Genomic DNA, 22,238 nt, shown 5'->3' on the forward strand with positions numbered 1-22,238 from the left:
CATTTGTCATTCAGTTTCACTGATATCATACATCTATCTAAGGTTGTAGCACCTCATGATCAATTGAACAGCAGTTATGAGAGCTGCAATATTTATTGAAAGAAGAATTGGTGATATTACATTTGTCATCAATCATGGATAATATCATGCACTTATCGGAGAATTTTTTTTTTTTTTTCTGTTAAGATAACCGATTAATTCTGCAGATCAGCGCAATATTGAAATTTGACTTAACGGGACTCAAAACATGTTACCCTAGTGTGCAGGCCACCACAAATACATCAGTATTAACATGTCGCAACTTTACTATGAAATACATCACAGGTTGAGGCAAAAAATATATACATGGTGGGCCATTTATCTGTTCCCGAGTTTGAACCCCTGTAATTCTGTTGCTTAAAAATGAAATCAAACAAAATATTTACAGGGTAGAGGTACATATTTCAGGTTTTTGTTGTAAAAATTTTCTTGAATTCAATAGTTTACAAAATTAGTTATGTATTTCGATGTGATTTACATCATTTTCAAGCAGTGTGTATCCTTTTGGGATACTCCAAGGTCTTTTTCTGTAGCATTCCGACCATAATTTTTTCCAAAAGCTGCTTGAATCCACTCTTTCAGGTCTTGAGTTTAAGAAAGTCAATACCATTTTTACCACAAAACTTGAAATATGTACCTATATCCTGTAAATATTTTGTTCGATTTTGTTTCTTCGCAACAGAATTACAGGGGTTCAAAACCAGGAATAGATAAATGGTTCACCCTGTACTCCTTGCAAGAAAATAAGAAATGTATACTTGGCACAATAACTACCATACTCTTGTCAACTCCATGGCTTCCCGTAATCTTTTCTATCCACATTAACATAACTTTCCCAATCCTCCAACTTGCAAGTGTCTGTCTGTCTCTCCTCTCTCACCACTCTCTCCATTGCCCGCTTGTCTCGAAATGTAACCCCACTGCATGTCATTTAGTTGACTTTCTACCTTCTCTCACCTTGCTCTTCCACGAGCTTCAACCTTATTTAGAGGAAAAAAAACCCAGCAACTTTTATAACCGCGAAATAAACTGTGGATTCGCAGCTCAAAAATATATTCAGCATGCGTATGCAAACAAACCACAACTATTGAGGAAAGAAACCCAATCAGGAAATTGAACGTGCAACATCGAATGCTAAGATTATCCTCAACTTTAACTGAGTGAGCCTGAAAATGTGCTTGCAATCCATGTCTCCCATGCAATCTGCATGTGGTGGCCACATCAATAACCTCAAAAAGATCTGAGACACCCGTGAGATCTAAGTCAGTTTGGGAATGGTGAGGCGTCATTTGACACCAAATGATTTGTCTTGTGCCGTCGGGTTGCTTCAAAGGAGGATTACTCAGACCATAGTGGCGTCGCAATATCATTTTAGGGCACCATGAAAGAACTATCAGATAGGACAGTTCACAGAGAGACCTCATTCAGTTTGCCCAAGTGTTGCAACCCATAGGTGTAGGATTATATGGTCTGCGTGTGAGCGCACTATGGACTTTAATATAACCAAGTGTTGGATAGACCTGAAGTTTAAGGATAGGTTGAAGCTGAAGGGAAAGGTGTATGCTGCATATGTGAGAAGTGTTATGATTTATGGGAGCGAGACATGGGTAATGAATGTAGAGCAGCAACGAAGGCTGGAAAGGGTGGAAATGCGAATGGTTCGGTGGATGTGTGGAGTATCGTTGAGAGAGAGGAAGACAAATGATGAATTGCGAAAGATGATGGGAATAGAGCCTGTGATGGATGCTGTGAAGAGAAACAGGTTGAGATGGTTTGGTCATGTGTTGAGGAAGGATGAAAGTGACTGGTTGAGAAGAGTGATGGAAATGAATGTAGAAGGAAGTAGAGGACGGGGAAGACCGAGAAAGACTTGGCTAAAGGTGGTGGAAGAATAAATCCCGGCAAGGGGGTTAACAAGGAGAGATGCAGAAAATAGGGCAAAATGGAGAAGATTGTCATGGGGACCGCAAGGTTAACCCCCGCTCTAGCAGGGAAAATGGCCTTAAAATGCCTGTTGTTGTTGGATAGACCAGGGTTAAGTCTTTCATGAGGACGTCTCAATCTGAATTATCGACGAGGATGTCTACAATAACAGATCAAACAAACACACTACAAAATAATAAAAAAATACCCTTCAACATTTTTATTGATGTTTTGTCCGTTTTGTCTGTCCGTTTTGTCTGTCCGCTTTGTTTTTCACTTCGCACCGATTCTTTGTGTTGAGTTGGTAAACCTGCTTACATTTTAAATTTTCCTCATGAATGCATTTTCACTTTATTTTGATCACTTTCTGAAATTACCTGAATATAACTTTTACCACTTTCCCACTCGTACCACCCTTCTCCACTTCTACCTCATCTGATCCAAAGCTACTTTGACCTTTTTGCGTGTGTCAAGCACCACATTTTTGAAGTAAATCCTCATTCCAGTTGGTTTGTAATGCTATTTTCATTACCTCCACCACCGAAGGTGCATGGAGGTTGTGTTTTCTCTCTTGTCTGTTTGTCTGTCTGTTTGTTTGTAACAGCATATCTCAAAAAGTTGTGGACAGATTCGGACGAAACTTGCTGGACATGTTGGGCGTGTGAAAATGATGAATTGATTAGATTTTGGTGACGATCCGAATCAGGATCCGGATACGAGAGTTTTTTCATTTTTTAAGTGATTCTTCGATCACCATTGAGAATTAGGGCCAAAATAATATAGCATGATATTTCAAAAAGTTGTGGACGACTTATGACAAAACTAGGTGGATGAGTTGGTTGGGCGACAAGTACAAGCCGTTTCGATTTTGGTTCACGTCCGAAACCAGATCCGGTTTATCAGTCAGATACAAAATGTAAACTGTTTAGCCTGGCGGAGGTATGAACTCTACTGAGTGCAGTTCTAGTTCTTGATGCAAAATGCTCAACAAAGACTTGGTAATGCTCAACAAAAATGCAAAAAGGAAGATCCAAATGTCATCGTTCAAGAGCGATTTATTTGGGAACTATGTTCATCTTTTAGTTTTTATACCATTTTTGAGACACACCTTGAACAAGCTTTTGTAATGTGCTACTACTACTACTACTTCTTCTTTAACGGCTCCATTTAATCCCACTTCATTGTGGTGTTGTCTGGGGAACCTTTTTTTGCCCAAGTATTTCACAAACCTGACATTCAAATGAAGTTGCCATGAATTTGGAATTTGGCCAGGGTGCTGGCATAACACGCCACCTCTTTGTGCAAGGCACCAATGTATCTTTTAAGTCTATCAGCTAATGCTAACAGATGCAACAACTTGCTTGATATCCATCTGAGGGATGGTGCACTTTATGATGCAACGCCCTGGTTGTGAAGCACAAATCCGACAGTTTATAGTATGGTTGGGAATCACTCATACCAGCTAGTTCAAACTTAAGTGTTGCCACCTTTGCACCATCCCGTCAGACCTAATTTGTACCTCAAATGCAGTACCAACAAGAAAGAGCAATGAGGGATTGCACTCTATTGCCAGGACTTTTTGGTGTGATTTTGTGTGGTGTTTGCAATTGTATGTATTTTATAGACGTAGTTATATTCCGTACTTCTTAGATGTACTCACACTCTTGATACACATACTTTATAGACGTACTAACATTCTAATTGGACATATTTACCCTGCGCTCGCGGAGCGAAAAGCGTGGTTAAGCATTCAGTTACGTACGTACGTGTCTGCATTTCAGTAAAGTAAAGTGTGTGCCGTGTCAGCATTTTAAAAATTCATTTTCTCGGCAACCTTTGGTCCGATTGACATGAAATTTTCACCATAGGAGGGCCTCTTCTTGTATAATATTTTAGTGAATATTATGACGTCATTGGTCACGTGGTTCGGCCACCATCTTGGAAAAAACCGAAAAACTTTGCACCTCTATATCTCCCAAACCGCTCAATGGAAAAAATGGAAACATGGTTCATTGTCAAGTACTCACCATGGGGAATAAGATATGTTGATGTTGATGATGATGTCATCGGTGCCTTAATTATGACGTCATAATTCTACAAGTACAACACTTGATCTGATCAGTATGAAAAAAAAAATCCTCTGCAACTGTTAGACCGATTGGCACAAAATTTTCAGAATATGAGCGGCTCCTCCTGTGGAATTTTTAAAATGATAATTATGACGCCATGTGTCACGTGGTACAGGCGCCATCTTGGAAAAACCGAAAAAGGTTGCACCTCTATATCTCCGAAACCACTCTATGGGAAAAAATAAAACGTGGCTCATTGTAAATAACTCCATGTGGGGAATATATGTTGTTAACGATGACGTCATTGGTGCCATAATTATGACGTCATAATTCGACAGGGACAACGCTTAGTCTGATCAGTTTGAATTTATTGAGCATGATCTATGCAACAATTATTTAGAGAATAAAAATTTATGATGTCATCGCTAACGTGATCTGGCAGCCATATTAGATCAAAAAAAGAGAAACGTTCAAAAACAGAAGAGTTGGCTCACACCAAGTTGACTGCGCAGGGTAAGTATTCTATGAATACCATCTAGTTTATTGAAGTACTTGGTTGAATAAAAGATAACGTGTAACACTGGCTACCACCAGGTGGTGTTGTGGCCTATTTAGCACATTATGTGCAGACACGAAAACAAACAAACAAGTAAACTCAAATGCAGTACCCTTTCCTCTGGTAAATATACCACTTTTGTTGTTGTTGTTGCTGTTCATGAAATTTACTGCATCTGATGTAAATAAGCAAAGTTCCTCAAATCTAGAATAAAATGTATAGAATTGCTATCATGTTTTTTTTTAGACTTTGTCAATTCGGGAATGTTTGCAAAGCTTTCCTGATTTTTCGCACTTTGTAGTGGTCTCACCTTTTTTTCTGCTGAATGGCCGAACCTGTTTTGAGTGAGGTAGCTCTAAAGGCCTGTGTGATCCTCCAACTGGAAGTGTGGCTCTGTTAAGGCATTCTTCCTTTGTTGCCACAAGTGTTCATGCTCCCCCTGCTTGGTGTGCCGTTTTGCCTTGTCTTCTCTTCTCTGTTTGCTGTTCTCGCTTATTCCCCACAACAGAAGCCACCTTTAGCAATTTTAATGCACACCCAGTTTGCAGGCATAGAGTCCATGTGCAGATTACATCAACACCAGAGTGTTTAAGGTGTAAGATAGAAATGTTAATACTGCAAGTTCACGAATTTCCTGAGAAATGGATTTGGGGATTTGAAAAGAAATCCCTTGTATGAGCCCACTAAGGTTTTTATGAGGATTTAAAAAAAATCAATACTGCAAGCACATAAATGGAAAATCTAATTACACTCTAGGCTTCTCCATATCATCTCACTAACTGAAAGGCCACGTGACCCAATCCTAGTCCACGTGACCCCCCCTCCCCCCCCCCCCACACACACACACTTTGCTGAGAAAAACGGGCAAACGTGTTTTTCACGAAAAACAATATGGCGGCCGAACCATTTGACGTATGACGTCGAAATTTTTTGCATTCTGAGTTTGCTGTTCTTTTTTGCTATGTTGTTTGCTATGTTGTTGTTGTTTACTCGTTCCCGCTTGATAAGCTCTTTACTTCTCTGTGGCATTTCTTGGCAGCATTTCGTGTGGCCATGCGGGTTGACATTCGCTTTGTATCGGACCCCACTCTACATTATGGTCTGCTCAGGGTAGAGTGGAGTAGCTTGGTCCCTGGCTCAAATAGCTCGGTAATGGCTGCACCTCGTTTCAAACGTTGCCTTGCACCTCAGATATCTTGCGCTGCAATTATTGAGACGATATTTTTTCAAAAACTGCAATTCCCTGAAAGGAGGAACTTTCTTATTTATTAATTTTTTTTCTTTTAAACAAAGTTACACCATTACATTAAGATTGCTGAAGGACAACGTTATTACTAATTGGAAAGAAAGGAATGAGCCTCGTGGAAAAGAATGCCAGTCTTTTGGGGGTTTGAGGACGCATTTGGGTTTTGTGCCATTGTGATTGGTGCAGTTAGTAAAGGCATTTTGGGGTTTATTGCTCGGATTTCGCATCGTATAATTGGAAGTCGGGACAGCTTTAAGCTTTCGATTTGCCACCGACAGCTTGCTCGTGCCTTAATCGCTCAGCAATTATATTTGCATGTTGTTGAGGTGCTGATTCGTTCGTTATTGCAGTACTGTACTTCAACAATTTTTTTTGCCTCCAAGGTAAAGGAAATGGCATTGCCATGCTCCAAATTCTTGTGACTTGTTTGCAGCTGTTTGGAGGTGTGGATGGTAGGTTGAACGCTGCCACTGCAAGGACAAGAGGAAACTGCACAAGAGCCGCTGGTGTGGGCGGTGGGAGAGAAAAAAAAGGCAAAGGTAGATGCTCGTGGAGAGTTTGGGTTGAGCTCCCAGCAAAGTAGTAGTGATTATGCATTCCTTTTGAACAATGATGCTTTGCACTGCAATTTTGTCCATCCATCTTCAACTGCCGACTCATCTTGGAGACTATCTTGCATGGAGGTCTGGCTTTGGCCTGGATTACCAAGTCTGATTTTATATGTACGACTCGTCTTCCCATTGCCTCTTTTGCTTTTGTATTCTACTTTAATACAAGTCAACCAAGTATGTCTCGATCTGTAGTTGCTTTTCTCACTTTCACCTTACTTGCTGCCATCATTTCCTTTTTAGTCAGGTTCACGATGCTTTTTCGTTCAATATTTTTGGAGATTAGCAAAACTATACATTTTTGGAATATTCAGAGCATGAGGAATCCAAAAATTAATGTTGGCATTTGCATAGACACCTTTGCGGAAATGACACTCAGGACAGTGATGAAGATCTGTAAAAGCATATTCCTGAACGGTATAGACCTAGGTAGATCCTGTGTATAGGACTTATAGTTCAATCCAGTGGTGTAGTCTAGTTTTTTATAGTGGGTATACTGTGATTTTTCCCTTCCAGCCTCATAGTCACCCGTCCTGAAGCGACACCCCATAAGCACCACCACACTAACTAATGCATACAGTATGCATCTACACGTAACAAAACTATGTTGTTACGTATCCTCGCGCATTTTTAAGTGGGTATACGGAAATCCTGGACCTTTCCTAGTGGGTATATGGCGTATACCTGCGTATCACGTAGACTACACCACTGGTTCAATCTGATACTAACAAGGCTGCTTTCTTGCTTTATAAACCCATACCTATAACTTCAAAGGACTTGCAACATCATGTATTATGTAATACAGTTATATCACAAATATAAAGACAATGGTTTTCAATTACCTTTGTTTGTTGCTTTTCTATAATCCTGAGGACTATTTTGAGGCCTTTATTGGATTCCTTGACCCAGAAAACATAGGATTAGCATATTTAATTAAGTTTCTAGGTTGACTAGAAGCCGAGATCGCGCAAAATATGTATTTTATGGCGGCCATTTTGAAAATCCAAAATGGCGGCCATGCAGGTGTCTGTGCAAATGCCAACATTGATTTTCGGATTCTTCATGCTCTGATGATTCCAAAAATGTACAGGTTTGCTAATCTCCCAAAATTTTGAACGAAATTATATTTGTTAACATTGTGAACCTGACTATCTTCATTAAAGTGTGTATATTTTTGTTTTTTTAACTCGACTATGATTGGTGCTTAACATGGTTCGTTATCCACTGAATTGCTATCTGTCTTTGTATCGGTGAGTTGACAAGCTGTGTTTTTCACAGAAATCGACAAAGCAACCCTCATGCGGGTTCTTCACGATGGTACTATTGGCTGGCCTGTAGGGGACCGGCCTGGTGTCTGCCTGCGAGAGGCATGCCCGTCGAACAAATCTCCGTGGCAACTGCCAACGATGATCAAGCTCAGCCGCTGAAATCACAAGTGCTATGCAGCGATGAAGAAGGCACCGATGGAGAGGTAATGAAGGAAATGCAGGCTGTCTCGTGGATTTCCGGTGTGTTGCACAAGGCTTTCTGCAGGAGGCGTTTCAAAATGGGTTAAAGGAAATTTTGGCTGAGGAATTGTGGTTGCAAGGCAGTAAGCCGAGGTATAAATTTATATCCACCTAATCAGCTAGACTCTGCTCCACCAAGGAAGTCATTAAACAGCTAGACTTTGACAGGTTGGTGGGTTTCAGCATATTTTCTGAAAAATTGATCAGTATCAAGAATATGTATAAAAATGTAGAGGCCGGGGGCTGCTGGGTGTTCGGTTGAGGCCAACTAGTGTCGCATGCTACCAGCTTTGGAGATGGTGAAACCCATGTTTTTACAAAGCATCTTATATTAATATTGATATAATAAACATGAGAGATTGCGTATTATCATGCAACACCATGTCCAAAACATGCAGGCATTGGGGGCTTCATTGCACATGTCACAGAGCAAGCACCTTTCTCTCACGGAATGATAGAGATGTGCAACATTGTCGCAAACATGAACATCGTTATTTAGCGGAACTGGATTTTTGACTATTTACCATTTTGTAGAGGATAAAGCTGCAATTGATATCATCTGCCGACTAACCAAAATCGTACTCAAAACCTGATGTTTTTTGTCATTCGAATGTGCTTGCAATAACACGTCGAGTGCAAGTTGTGCTGAGTGAGATGCATTTTAATATAGTGATGATGGAAGATTGAGGGAATGAGGAAGTGGAAGGGAATAGACATAATGAAACTGGGAATTATTGCATTACATATATGTTGGCATCAACTCCTCAGCTTGTGCTTCCCTTTGGAGAAGCTTTATTTTAAATGATGATAATAATGAGTTCCTTGCAAGGAGCTTCAATGCAAGAGGAGGCTATTAGGTCCATCAAGCTAATGCAATAGTTCCCAACCTATGGCTGTTTGTCTGTGCTCTTTCCTCTAAATGCTGAGCATAAAGCAAGGAAACAACATGCACCATCTTTTTTCCAATCTTTGTTATGACTCGGCCGGGGTTTGAATCACCGACCTCAGAGCGGACGCTCTAACCGGCTATTACACCTCTGAGTCTGGTTAGTCTCACTTGGAAGTTAAGTATCACGCTTTCCTAAACTTAAATACAGTCGGACGCCGCTATTCACGGTTCCGCTATTTGCGGATTCCGCATATTAATGGTTGATGAAATGCGACCTGTTGCTTTATTCGTGGCCGTAATCCGCAAAATCGCGGATTTTTTTTCCTATTCGTGGCTGTGTTCCGCAAATTCGCGTTTTTTCATGGGTGCAAAAAAAAATAATTCACGATCCAATAGCTTGTCACATTTATAAAACCCATCTGTCACCAGCCATGTATAAAGCAGCTATGAATGAAAATGAATGAATGATCGTTTTAAGGCCATTTCCCCGCTAGAGCGGGAGTTAGCCTTGCGGGCCCCATGACAATCATGGTTCCCTGTTTGAGGCAATGTTTTTTTTATGGCCGGATGCCCTTCCTGACGCCAACCCTTGGTCACGCTCTTACGATGCGCAGGGATACGGTGTACCTATTCTAAATCGGGGTACACACCGTGATCATTCATCCCAGCAAACTGGTACTCAATTTGCCGACCTCGGAAGGATGACAGGCTGAGTCAACCCCCCTGGTGTTAATTCAGCGATCGACCGGGATTCGAACCCAGGATCCTTGTATCCCAAGCCGGCACCCTAACCGCTAAGCCAACACCAGGCTATATAAAGCAGCTATATATATATGCAAAAAACCATCTATGAGCTATGAGCATGACCTGCTTATACAGACTTGGCATTTAATATGGAATATTTTTTTTGTGGGGGTGAACTTACTTTTCAAGATGTCTTAGAACCAAAAGTTCATTGGAATTATGTTGAAATTATTCTAGATTTTGTTATGTGACCTTTAAAAGAAACAAAAACCACATTTGACATTTCGAAACAAATAAATTGATCCTTGAAAGTGATGTAAACTGATATCGAACTCAATTCATGGACAGTACTGTGTTAAACTTCTGTACGTTTTCCAGAAGTATCTCTTTATTTTGCACATTAGCCACATTTTTTTAAACAAAAACAAAAGTTAAATTACGACTGGGATTACGGACAGTAAAATTACAGTTCAGTACTTTGTGTAACCCCCACGAGCATTCAGGAGAGCACGTACACGTTGAGGCATGCTGTTCACGAGATTTGCCAAGGTTTGGACAGGAATTGCTTGCCATGCAGTGACAATAGCCTGCTGCAATTCACGCACAGAGGTCGGCTGCTGGTCCAAGTGGTCAATTTGACGCGTTAATTCTGCCCACAAGTTCTCTGTCGGATTCATATCCGGGGACATGGCAGGCCACTCCATATGCTCGACACCACGGTCAGAAAGAAAGTGTTGGATCATGCGAGCACGATGAGGCCGTGCATTGTCATCTTGGAAGACAAAGTTTCCTCGAAAGGCTGCACGAGCAAATGGAAGCAATGTTTCTTCCAGAATGGCCCTGTACGTGAACTGGTTCAGGTTTCCATTCAGAACAACCAGGTCAGTTTTGCCCCCTGCATGAAAAGCAGCCCAAACGATCACCCCAGCACCTCCAGCTTGGACTCTTGGCACTATACAATCTTTGTTGTAGGCTTCATGCACTTGTCTGCGCACTCGGACGCGGCCATCTTGACGATAGACCAGAAATCTAGACTCGTCACTGAAGATCACATGATTGCAGTGTCCTGGCTGCCATTGACGGTGCTCTCTGGCCCACTGCAATCGGCGCTGGCGGTGTTGTCTGGCCAGGCGTGGCTTTCTCAGGGGATGCTTGGCACGATAGCCTGCTTGAACCAGTCGTTGGGTGACTAGCCTTCTGGATACAGGCACATTTGTCAGTTGCTGCCAGCCAGCCCTAAGCCAATTAGCTGACTTGGTACGTCCATTGCGGACTAACCGGTGCAGCTGGCGATCATCCCTCCTTGTGGTTCTGCGGGGACGTCCTGGCCTCGGTATTGGAGTAGGGACACCCCTCTGAGCATTTCTTTTCAGGATCTTTGACACCTGACCTTGAGTGATGCCATACTGCCGAGCAATAGCACGCTGTTCCATGCCGTAATTTCGTAAAGCCACCACTCCATGACAAACAGCATTGTCGAGTTGACGGACCATCTCCAGAGGAAGCGACAAATAACTTTTGGAGACGTGCAGCAGTTGTTTTCCACTAATACAGAACGCAACAACCCTTGTATACCCGACTGTGAAGCCAATCATCAAATGCACCTGTCCGTACATTTTGCCACGCCACCTGTGATATAATCCTGTTGTTGACTTCTTGCTGCGACAGACAATCAGTGACATGGTTCTTTTAACAAATAAATCACCAAAGTGTAAAAGAAACTCACCAGATTGATATACTGAGTTAAGAAAGTAAACCCAAGTCAAGAAAAAAAAAAAATTCCAGATTAAATGCCAAGTCTGTATAACGTATTTCAAAAGTTGTGAATAAGTTATGACAAAACTAGGTGGATGAGTTGGTTAGGTGACAATAACAAGCTGATCCATAAGGATAGTTTCTTTATTATAATAAAACTAATAATAATAATTACCGTAATTGCATAAAAATCGCCGTGGCTGGGTGGTTAAGGTCACTGATTCGTAAACTAGCAGATGCGGATTGATGGAGATCGGCCCAAGGAAGTTGTCCAAACTGCGAGTGGGAGGGGTTACTTTTTATTGCTGGTTGGTTCACGAGTTATCAAGTGACCACTATATTCGTCATGGGTGTGTGTGTCTGTGTGTCTGTCTGTGTGTCTGTGTGTTTGTCTGTCCGCAGCATAACTACCCGATGATATCATCCGATCTTTATGAAACTTGGGTGGGAGGTTGATATCATGATCTAGTTGTGTCCTGCCTAGAGTTGGCGTATTGCGCCAATTGTGGGCGGAGCCACGCCCGAAAAAGATGTCTTTTCAGGGGGTAATCTAGTTCAAGCTACATCTTCTCCGAGGGAGTTGGTAGAATCTGACAGGGGTTTCGGTATTTGGTTCGGCCAATGTCATGTGTCTAGCCCCACGGAGCTCGATTTTTCATTTTCGCCCCAAGGTCAAGGTCACGAAATTTAGAAAAGTCGATTTTTGATGGTTTTATTACATTGTTCGCTTCCTGATAGGGTGAAATGTCGTACATGACCTTATATTATCACATACATCATGAAATACAAGTTTTCCAACAAATTTCAGAATCTTAGACCTTTGACCTTTGGGCAAAGTTTTCTCATGTGTTTTCTCACAAAGGTCAAAGTTTAAAAGTTGTCGGAATCGAACCGAATTTTCGGTATTGTGTAGCTCACTAACCTCATAACTGATTATACATTATTTTCTATCTCCTTTCAATGTCAGTAACCTTCGTTTTGACATTTCCGGGCCTGGCCTGTCCGGGCCTGTTTCGGTTATAGTCCGTCCTTTGTCATTGAATACCGCTCGCTCGTGAACCATCGTCGTCTCCTGACTTGTTTTATTGTATTTTTATTTTGTCAGCTTCCATATAATTATAATACAACTATTTAAATCTCATTAATGACTAAGAAATAGCCAGTATGATGTTTTATTAATTTACTTTTCAAGGCTGATTCTGCTTGAGGTACATTTTAAGACTTGGGCTTTTCCCCCCGCAGAGCAGGGTTGGCCTTTTTCGGGCACCATGGTCCCCTTTTTGAAGCAATTTTTTATGGCCGGATGCCCTTCCTGCCACCGACCCAGTTAGTCACCACTTGCGATACACAGGGAATTACCAGTGAACTGGTACTCAATTTGCCGACCTCGGAAGGATGACAGGCTGAATCAACTCCCCTGGTATTAATTCAGCGATTGAGCGGGAATCGAACCCAGGATCCTAGGATCCCAAGCCGGCACCCTAACCGCTTAGCCAACACCAGGCTACAAACAACTAAACGTATAAGAAGCCTTTTTCGCACGGATATGGTCAGAAATATTGTAGAGGTCTGGAGTCCCGGCACAGTCTCGAAGGCCAATTAATTTTCCTGATGGAATGATGTGCCGTAGCCCTAATGGTCCGAATTACCTACAAGTTGTAATCCACTCGCATGGATTAGCCGAGCAGTGTAGCCCGAGCAATTCTTATCAATAATTAATTCACTTTACAAATAAATTCACACCCACATCATGGACATGCACAGACAAAACACAGCGAGCCAGTTTACAAAAATGTACCAGTTTATTTAACTTCTGCGCATGTATTTACAATCACAATTCCCATATTCATCCAAAGTCAAAACACAATAATGTTACTAGGATAGATTAAATGGTGACGGAGGTGTGTGCAGATTGTTAATTCTTAACGCCAATGTAAAAAGTAATCGTAAAGAGAATGTGGCTTTACGCAAAATTTTTGTCCAAAGAAATATGGACATTAAAACACGAAAGACACAGATGGAGAAAAACGCAACAAAGAACGCTTTTTGGAACTCTTCTGTTTTCAATTCACTCGTCAAGATCAAACTGACAGTCAGTGAGGCTTTAGACAGGCGTGAATTGGCTGGGTTGGTACAGGAGTGAGGTGTGGGACCACTCGTGGCTCCTCTGGCGAAACATGGCAAAGTGCTTGGTCTTGATGTTTTCTGTTTTGATCTCTTGATCTCTTCTGTTTTCAATTCACTCGTCAAGATCAAACTGACAGTCAGTGAGGAATGGAACAGGCGTGAATTGGCTGGGCTGGTACAGGAGTGAGGTGTGGGACCACTCGTGGCTTCTCTGGCGAAACATGGCAAAGTGCTTGGTCTTGATGACACTTGACCCCAGCATGGGACACTGACTCCCTGTCTTTTCAAAAGCCTCGACGTAGTTGTAAAAGCTACGCACGGAGCACAGCTCCAGCAGGAAGCTGTTCCGTGATGACCCGCTTGTAGCTGTAGCCTCGGATGAATGAATAGGGATGTCATTGGCTATCATCTAAACTTGCCTCGTTCCAGCTTCAGCCCAAACGTTTTTCTAATCGAGGATAACAATGTATGCGTTCTAAAGCACAGAGCATCTAACTTCTCTTCGCGTTGGGATTCTATGGGAAAACACCCGACCAGAAAGAACCCCTTGTCGAGACGCAACCTGGCCAAACGGACACGGCTCCTTTGTGCTCAGCCCCCATAGCTTTCCAGATCATCATGTCACTTTTTGGAATGTCACATCATTGGAATGTCCTGGATGCAACGAGCGTGTTTCCCCTTACCAGGCCCTTTTTTCGTTTTAGATAGAGCTCTCTGGAGAAACTGCTTACACAGCTAGCTGGCAGAAAACAACGAATGGGATTTCCTGTATTTAAAATTTAATTACCCCACAGTCGCCATGCACAGCACGATCCATAAGAAAGACAATGGAATCTTTGTGACGTTGCTTTTCTCGACACAATCAGTGGTGTAATTGAGGAGAAATCTCCCCTCACCCACAGGATACCAACCCACAGCGTGTATTCATGCTCCATCCTCCAAATGCTTAGCATTGAGCGAGGAAGCAACACATACCATTTTTATAACGCTTGGGCTGACTCAGCCGGGGTCAGCATCAAACCACCGTCCACTGACATGGTGGATGCTCTAAATGGGTTTGGTGCTCCTTTGCTGCTATTCAAAACCCATCTGTGCTCTGACGCACTATTTGTTTTTGCTTCATCTATCTATATATCTATCTCTCTATATTTATTCCTCCATAGCCACAAGCTAATGATGGCCTGGTTTTAAAAGAATCTTCGTAATTATTTCATTTACTTGGAATTCGCCCGTAGTCATGTTCCCATTGCTTAAAACAATTGCCAAGTTGAATTGAAGACCTGAGTGGAAGTACTTAAGTCGCCTTCTTGGGCAAAGTCAGTTTGAACGAGGAACTCCATCTACAGTATGGTAACAATCTATGTCTGTAATAATTTTGCATTGTGTTCTTTTGCAATTTAAGTACTTATTACCCTCGCAGGAGGAGAGGGTATTGCATTTGGGTCCGTTTGTCTGTTTGTTAGTCTGTCTGTTTGTCCGCACAGAATAAATATGATTTTCTCGGCAACCGTTGGTCCGATTGACAGGAAATTTCCACCATAGGTGCAACTCCACCTGTATAATTTTTAGCCACGTCGCAGACGCTGCTCATAGAGTGCCCTCTGCTGTTGTTGTTGTTGTTGTTGTTGTTGTTCTTGTTCTTCTTCTTCTTGTTCTTGCAGAGAAGACAAAACCTCAAAGCTCCACCCATTCTGGGAAACATAGCTCCACCCATTCTGGGAGAGCCTTCATATAAACAAATATCCACCATTTTATTAACTCGCATAGCTTAGAGGCCTGTTTTGTAGGCCCGTGGTGTCTTCCTCTCTCACACAGTTTTATTTCAAATCAAATTCGATATCATTTCATTTTTCACAGTCGCTAACATAGTTTTAGACTCGGTTGAAAAAAAACGGGAAGAAAATCCGATGAAAGTTGCACTTTATAGAACGAAATGAATTCTCAAAGGCCTGTAACTTCAAGTCCATTGAGATTTTTTTTTTTTAAATCGTGGCATGGTCAGTCATACACCGCCCGAAATAACAGACGGGAAAATGCCGAGATATATATATTTTGTTTAAATCGCGGCATGGTCAGTCATACACCGCCCGAAATAACAGACGGGAAAATGCCGAGATATATTAAAAATTCGTCCATTTGATGACAATCGTCACGATGAAATATTTAATTTATATGTCGTCACAATAATGTGGAGAGAGGAGCATAGCTTCGTTCACGTGTCGCCACACACGGGAAATTGCCGAGATATATTTTTTTTAAATCGCCGCATGGTCAGTCATACACCGCCTGAAATAACAGATGGGAAAATGCCGAGATATATTAAAAATTCGTCGCCACACACGGGAAATTGCCGAGATATATTTTCACTTTGCACAAAAACAAGTGAATCCTCTTGGATTGCGCTGAGGTTCGGGCATGGAATTTCTAGGAGGAAGTATAATTTGTATGCAATGAAAGTACATGTAATATGGGATCGAGTAAGATCGAGTAAGCTTCACCAGTGCGCGTGCGCGAATTTACGTCACGTCGGCAGCGAGAAGGCGTTCCCCAACACGAACCAATCAGGAACTGCCACGCCCACTTATATGATCTCCGAATTCCTGTGACAGGAATTAGCGTTACACTGGCTGGAAGTCAATCGCTAAAGGCGCTTCCTCAGCGCCAATCACCAGTGCGCGTGCGCGAATTTACGTCACGTCGGCAGCGAGAAGGCGTTCCCCAACACGAACCAATCAGGAACTGCCACGCCCACTTATATGATCTCCGAATTCCTGTGACAGGAATTAGCGTTACACTGGCTGGAAGTCAATCGCTAAAGGCGCTTCCTCAGCGCCAATAACATCAAGTAATCGAATCAATAGGAATGTCCTGTGCCTATAACATCGACGTTATAGGCACAGCTGCATCTAGGCATTGTGTAACATCGACGCGGCTTTTGTTTTAATTAAAACTTTTTGTACTTGTTTAATGATAATTATGACGTCATAGGTCACGTGGTATGGGCGCCATCTTGGAAAATCCGAAAAAACTTTGCACCTCTATATCTCGGAAAGCGCTGCATAGAAAAAAATTGAGACATGGCTCATTGTAAAGAACTCTCCATGGGGAATAAAATATGTTAATGATGATGTCATAGGTGCCTCCATTAAAAAAAAAAAAAAAAAAAAAAAACCTCCATTATGCATAGGTGCCTCCATTATGACATCATAATTCGACAAGTACAAAACTTCATCCGATCAAGATTAAATTTATTGAGCATCATCTAGGGATAAATTGGTGGAGAAAAAAATAATAATGATGTCATCGGTCACGTTTGGCAGCCATATTTGTTTTTCACACAAAAGCCTTAAAAACACTGAAAACACATCCTGGCGAGCATCTGCAATCTCTGATTGCTCTTTCTTGTTCCACTTGGGTCTTCAATTGGACTTTTCCTTAAGATTATATTTTCTGCCTTAAAGGGGAACCCAAACGCTTAGACCACCTCAACACTAATCTATCTCTTGGTACCCTACAAAATAGATATGGTGTCTTTTTCCAATTTCTGATTTATTAAAGTGGGTAATTTTGCGATTAAAAGTTAAAATCTTCTACACAATTATCCATGACGTCGCACCAGAAAGTCGACCGCCATATCCGTACTGTCTATGGGTTACCTCGCAGTACGATTGAACTCAAACGTCGAATAATTTTAGGTTTTTTTTGTTTTTTTTTACAAATATGCCGGGTCAATGCGTCCTTAGTGGTTGTAGTAATACAAACCGAGATGGTTTCATGCTACACCAACACCATCCGAGGGTGGCCAGATATATTGGACGAGGTTTGTCCGAAATACCCGAGTGTGGATTGGGCCTACAAAATGTTCGCTTTTGTGTTCGCAACATTTTATAGAGAACTGTTATGAAACAACAGAGATGGATAGATTTTGTGGTTATCCACCACGATTGAAAGAGGATTCCATCCCCAGAATTAAGCAGACGAAACAGCCATCTCTACCCAGCTACCAGAAAATATACACCAGCAAATTGAGCGGTGAATCAAACGCATGTGTTGGCCTGCCGGCGACTGATCTCACCTACCTGCACCACAGCTGCTCCCTCCCGCCTAGCACCACTCCCCCCTACACTGGGGCGGTACATCGACACGGCATGGATACGACTGTGAGACACAGCACGGACACGACGGTGAGGCACGGCACGGACACGACTGTGAGGCACGGCACGGACATGACGGTGAGGAACGGCACGGATACAATGGTGAGGAATGGAACAGGCATGGGCACGACGGTGAGGAACGGCACGGGCATGACGGTGAGGAATGGCATGGGTACGACACTGAGGAGCGGCATGAGCAAGACGGTGAGACACGGCATGGGTACGACACTGAGGAGCGGCATGGGCAAGACGGTGAGACTCGGCATGGGTACGACACTGAGGAGCGGCATGGGCAAGACGGTGAGACACGGCATGGGTACGACACTGAGGAGCGGCATGGGCAAGACGGTGAGACACGGCATGGGTACGACACTGAGGAGCGGCATGGGCAAGACGGTGAGACACGGCATGGGTACGACACTGAGGAGCGGCATGGGCAAGACGGTGAGACTCAGCATGGGTACGACACTGAGGAGCGGCATGGGCAAGACGGTGAGACACGGCATGGGCACGACGGTGAGGAGCGGCATGGACAAGACAGTGAGACACGGCACGGACACGATGGTGAGGAATGGCACATACACGACGGTGAGGAATGGAACAGGCACTGGCACGATGGTGAGGAATGGCACATACACGACGGTGAGGAATGGAACAGGCACGGACACGATGGTGAGGAATGGCACATACACGACGATGAGGAATGGAACAGGCACGGGCACGATGGTGAGGAATGGCACATACACGGCAGTGAGGAATGGAACAGCAATGGGCACGATGGTGAGGAATGGCACATACACGGCAGTGAGGAATGGAACAGGCACGGGCACGATGTTGAGGAACGTCATGTGCACGACAGTGAGGAGCGGCATGGACAAGACAGTGAGACACGGCATAGACACGATGGTGAGGAACGGCACTGGCACGACGGTGAGGAACAGCATGGACACGACAATGAGGAACGGCATGGACACGACAGTGAGACACGGCATAGACACGATGGTGAGGAACGGCACTGGCACGACGGTGAGGAACAGCATGGACACGACAATGAGGAACGGCATGGACACGACAGTGAGACACGGCATAGACACGATGGTGAGGAACGGCACTGGCACGACGGTGAGGAACAGCATGGACACGACAATGAGGAACGGCATGGACAAGATTGGGACACGGCACGGACATGACACAGCACGATCACAGCCACAAACAGCGTCCCAGGAAAGTATAAAATGGGGTTATCCTGTAACATACAGGACGCGGCTCAGTCTGTGATGGTGAGACAAAGCATTGATCGAGATGATTCACTTAGTGTCCGAGTGTGCCTGGGTCATGTCCGTGCTGTGTAGTGTCTGTGCTGTGTCCGTGCCATATTTATTCTGGAGTAATATATCTGATTTATCGATTACTATAAAAGCCCTTATAAACAGCCAATTGAATGGAAAAACGAAACCTCCCAATCTGTAGTAAACACGCGACCGGCATTTTCATCTTCACTACTAACACCGTCATCTTCGTCTGAATCGCTCGCACTAGGCTCAAAATGATATGGCTCCACAATTCTCCCGAATGTGTTTCCATCACAAATTTTGTCTCCAATAGTTTATTCACAATCCCTCTGATCTGTTTCAACATACTGAGAACCTTCAGAGTTGCTATCTGAAATATCTGAATCCTAGCTCGAAATACACTGTTCTCTATGTAAAGCCGCCTTTTGAATCAAGGTGAGTTCATAGTGTGACGTCACTGGCGATATCGAAAATCTACGCTCTAGTGCTTTTTCGACACATTGTGATTGGCAAAAAAAAAAAACAACAAATTGCCCTTTCAATTTAACCGTGATTATGATTTTCAATGGTTTTCAGAAAAACATTGTGTTTCGGTTTCCCTCTAGGCCATGCAGTGTTTGCTTGGCCTTGGCCTGTTGAAGAGCAAATCTTCTGACGCAACTAAGAGCATTAATCTCACAATGGTCATTGTTGAACCACACATTTTTCTGATTAACCTTGGAATGTTTAGGCAACATTATTTGACGATTCAAAAACATTGGTTTTAAAATTAAAGACTTTTACCAATTCGTTAGTCATTTACCAATAAATTATTATTATTATTATTATTATTATTATTATTATTTTTTTGTATACTGAATCGAGGCTCGTGAAAGAGCTAACATTTATTTCACAAACAAATCAACCAGACAAACAAAATATATAAAAAGAGGGAGCGGAAGACAAGATGGGGAGAGAAGGGGAAGCACACAAACACAACATTTGAGAGCAGGGAGAAGTGTGGGAGGGAGAGGGCTTGGGGGGAGGAGGCATGGTATATTATTGTGGCTTGGCTTGGTATATTATTTCATTATATACCAAGATTGTGGTGGTTAGGAAGTGACACATTAAAAAATAAATTCCTAGTATTTTAAGGGCATCTTCTGGTTGTGATGCTGGATGTGTTATCGTGGGCAAAATGTAATGTGACAATTCGATGGCTAATTTGGGATCGAGCATGAAGCCAACATCTGATTAGTTGTGACGTCTACTGTCATTTAATTATTGTTAACACTTGCCCTTTAAACAAAACTGCATAATGAACAGAACATCCAGCTTGTTTGTTAGGGTCACAAAAAACACTTGATGTCACTCGTTATTGCACAGTAGATATGTCACTAGGTCTCTTGCTTTTCATCTTGATAATATATAATCCTTTGTTGCTATTATGTTTTGCATTTAGCTTGTGTCTCTTCACTGCTTTTATTGTTTTTATTCCAATTTTTAGCTCACCTGGAATGTAGTTCCTGGGAGCTTAAGGGATGGCGCGTTGTCAGTCTGTCAGTCCATATGCACTTGCATCTTTTCTGACACTGCTAAGGGGATTATGACCAAACTTGGCTAAACTGTTACTTGGTAGGTTGCAACTCAAGTTTGTTGAAGACATTAAGAAAATCTAGTTTGAGGGAGATCTTCGAGGGGTTAAATGGGTCCAAGTTTGAGCCTCCCTCCCCCCCCCCCCACCCCCACCCAAAGAAATAGGAATTTTCATTTTCCCCTGAAATTACACATTATTTCGATGAAACTTGACCACAACCTTCATCATCCATGATATACCAAAGTTTGTTCACAGCATAAAAAAAAAAATCGGGCCCTGACGCTGCTTATAGGGTTGGGGGTGGGGGGTGGGGGTGGGAGGAGGGTTGGGGGTTGTCTCCATAATAGGTATTTTTGCTTTCTTATCTGAAACTACACACACAATTTTGATGAAACTTGACCACAACATTCCGTTCAACACCCCTAATGTACTGACGTTTATTCATGGCATTAAAAAATCGGGGTCTAAGGCAGTCTATGGGGGGGGGGGGGGGGGGGTTGGCCCCCAATATAGGTATGTGCTTTCTTCTCAGAAACTACACACACAGTTTTGATGAAACTCGACCAAAGCTCCATCACCGTGATGTACCAAAGTTTGTTCACGGCATTAGAAAACTTTTGGTTTAAGGGGGTCTACGGTGCGGGGTTGTTGTCCCCCCGAAAATCGGTATTCTTTGATTACGCTAGTATGACTGTACATGCTGCTCTGTCTTCTAGCAAGTATTGAAATTGGTTTAAAATACCGTGATACTGTTTAAAATACCTTTAGTCAGTGTAGTATTGTCGCGCAACCGCTGAAATTAATATCTGGCGGTCGCGGATGCCGATCACGAAGGCTTTAACTCCGAGGCGGAAGCTCAATGGCGGATTCCAAAATCGAAAACACCTAAGCGCGCGGAATGGAGGGAAGCGGCGAAAATCCCCACAGCCTTAACTATCAAATCAATCAGGAAACTGCGTTCAGGTATTTGTACAAAAATAATGCAAGGGTTTATTGGGAAAAGCAAGGACAGGAAAAGCACGATAATAACTCTAATAAGAAGCCTAAATTGGGATCCCACACACAACAGATATCAGAAACAAAACGAGGGATCAAATACGAAAGAAACACGTCTGTTGTGTAAAATGTATACGCGGAGCTCGGGCTTATCCGTCTCGTCGTTGGCTTTGGCCGCCGTCCAACTCGCGGCTGCTTTCGTCCCGCGGCACGCCTCGCTCCAAGTTCCAAAGCACCGAGCACCAAGCACCACGAGGTCGACCCTCGTACACGGTCGACAAGCCAACTCGGATCACCGGGACGACTGCCAGGAATCCAACTGGTGCGCAACTGATCACTCGTGCGTAACTCACTCAGGATCCAACTCACAAACGAACTCAACCAGCAAGCCAGGCCTCTCTCAACTCGACTGCAAACCAACTGGCGTTCGGCGCTCGTTCATCAACTCCCGAACTGCGCACGAACTCAACTCTGCGCACCAACTCACTACACTCTGCGCAAATCCACACGCCACGTCTCAACTCACTCGCACCGGGACTCCAACTGAACGACTCTCTCTCTCTGCTGCCCAAAACCAACTCTCGATCCAACTCTCTAAAAAGGCGTCCGGCGCTGTTAATATCTCTGGCTACGTCAGCATTGCCGCACTGCTCTGCCAATCAGAGCCTCCCCCGACTCGCCGGCTCGCTCAGGTCATGCCCACTGCGTCACTCCAACTCTCGTCCCTGCTCCTTGTGTTGTAGCACGTGCTATGCG

At 43.1% G+C, this 22,238-nt stretch overlaps 1 protein-coding gene across 10 annotated transcripts in view; it reads left to right on the forward strand.

Moving 5' to 3' along the window:
- The window catches only part of LOC137425078 (E3 ubiquitin-protein ligase MARCHF8), a 216,728-nt gene that overhangs the window by 118,649 nt on the left and 75,841 nt on the right, over positions 1-22,238 (forward strand). For all 10 annotated transcript variants that reach the window (XM_068113093.2, XM_068113100.2, XM_078776274.1 and 7 more), the window contains 2 exons: positions 6,267-6,372; positions 7,720-7,912. In XM_068113093.2, coding sequence (XP_067969194.1) covers positions 7,811-7,912 — 102 coding nt within the window. In that variant the 5' untranslated portion in view covers positions 6,267-6,372; positions 7,720-7,810. The remainder of the gene's footprint in view (positions 1-6,266; positions 6,373-7,719; positions 7,913-22,238) is intronic.

This window comes from Myxine glutinosa, chromosome 4 (genome assembly GCF_964187855.1).
Source record: "Myxine glutinosa chromosome 4, kmMyxGlut1.1, whole genome shotgun sequence".
In the NCBI taxonomy this organism is placed as follows: domain Eukaryota; kingdom Metazoa; phylum Chordata; class Myxini; order Myxiniformes; family Myxinidae; genus Myxine; species Myxine glutinosa.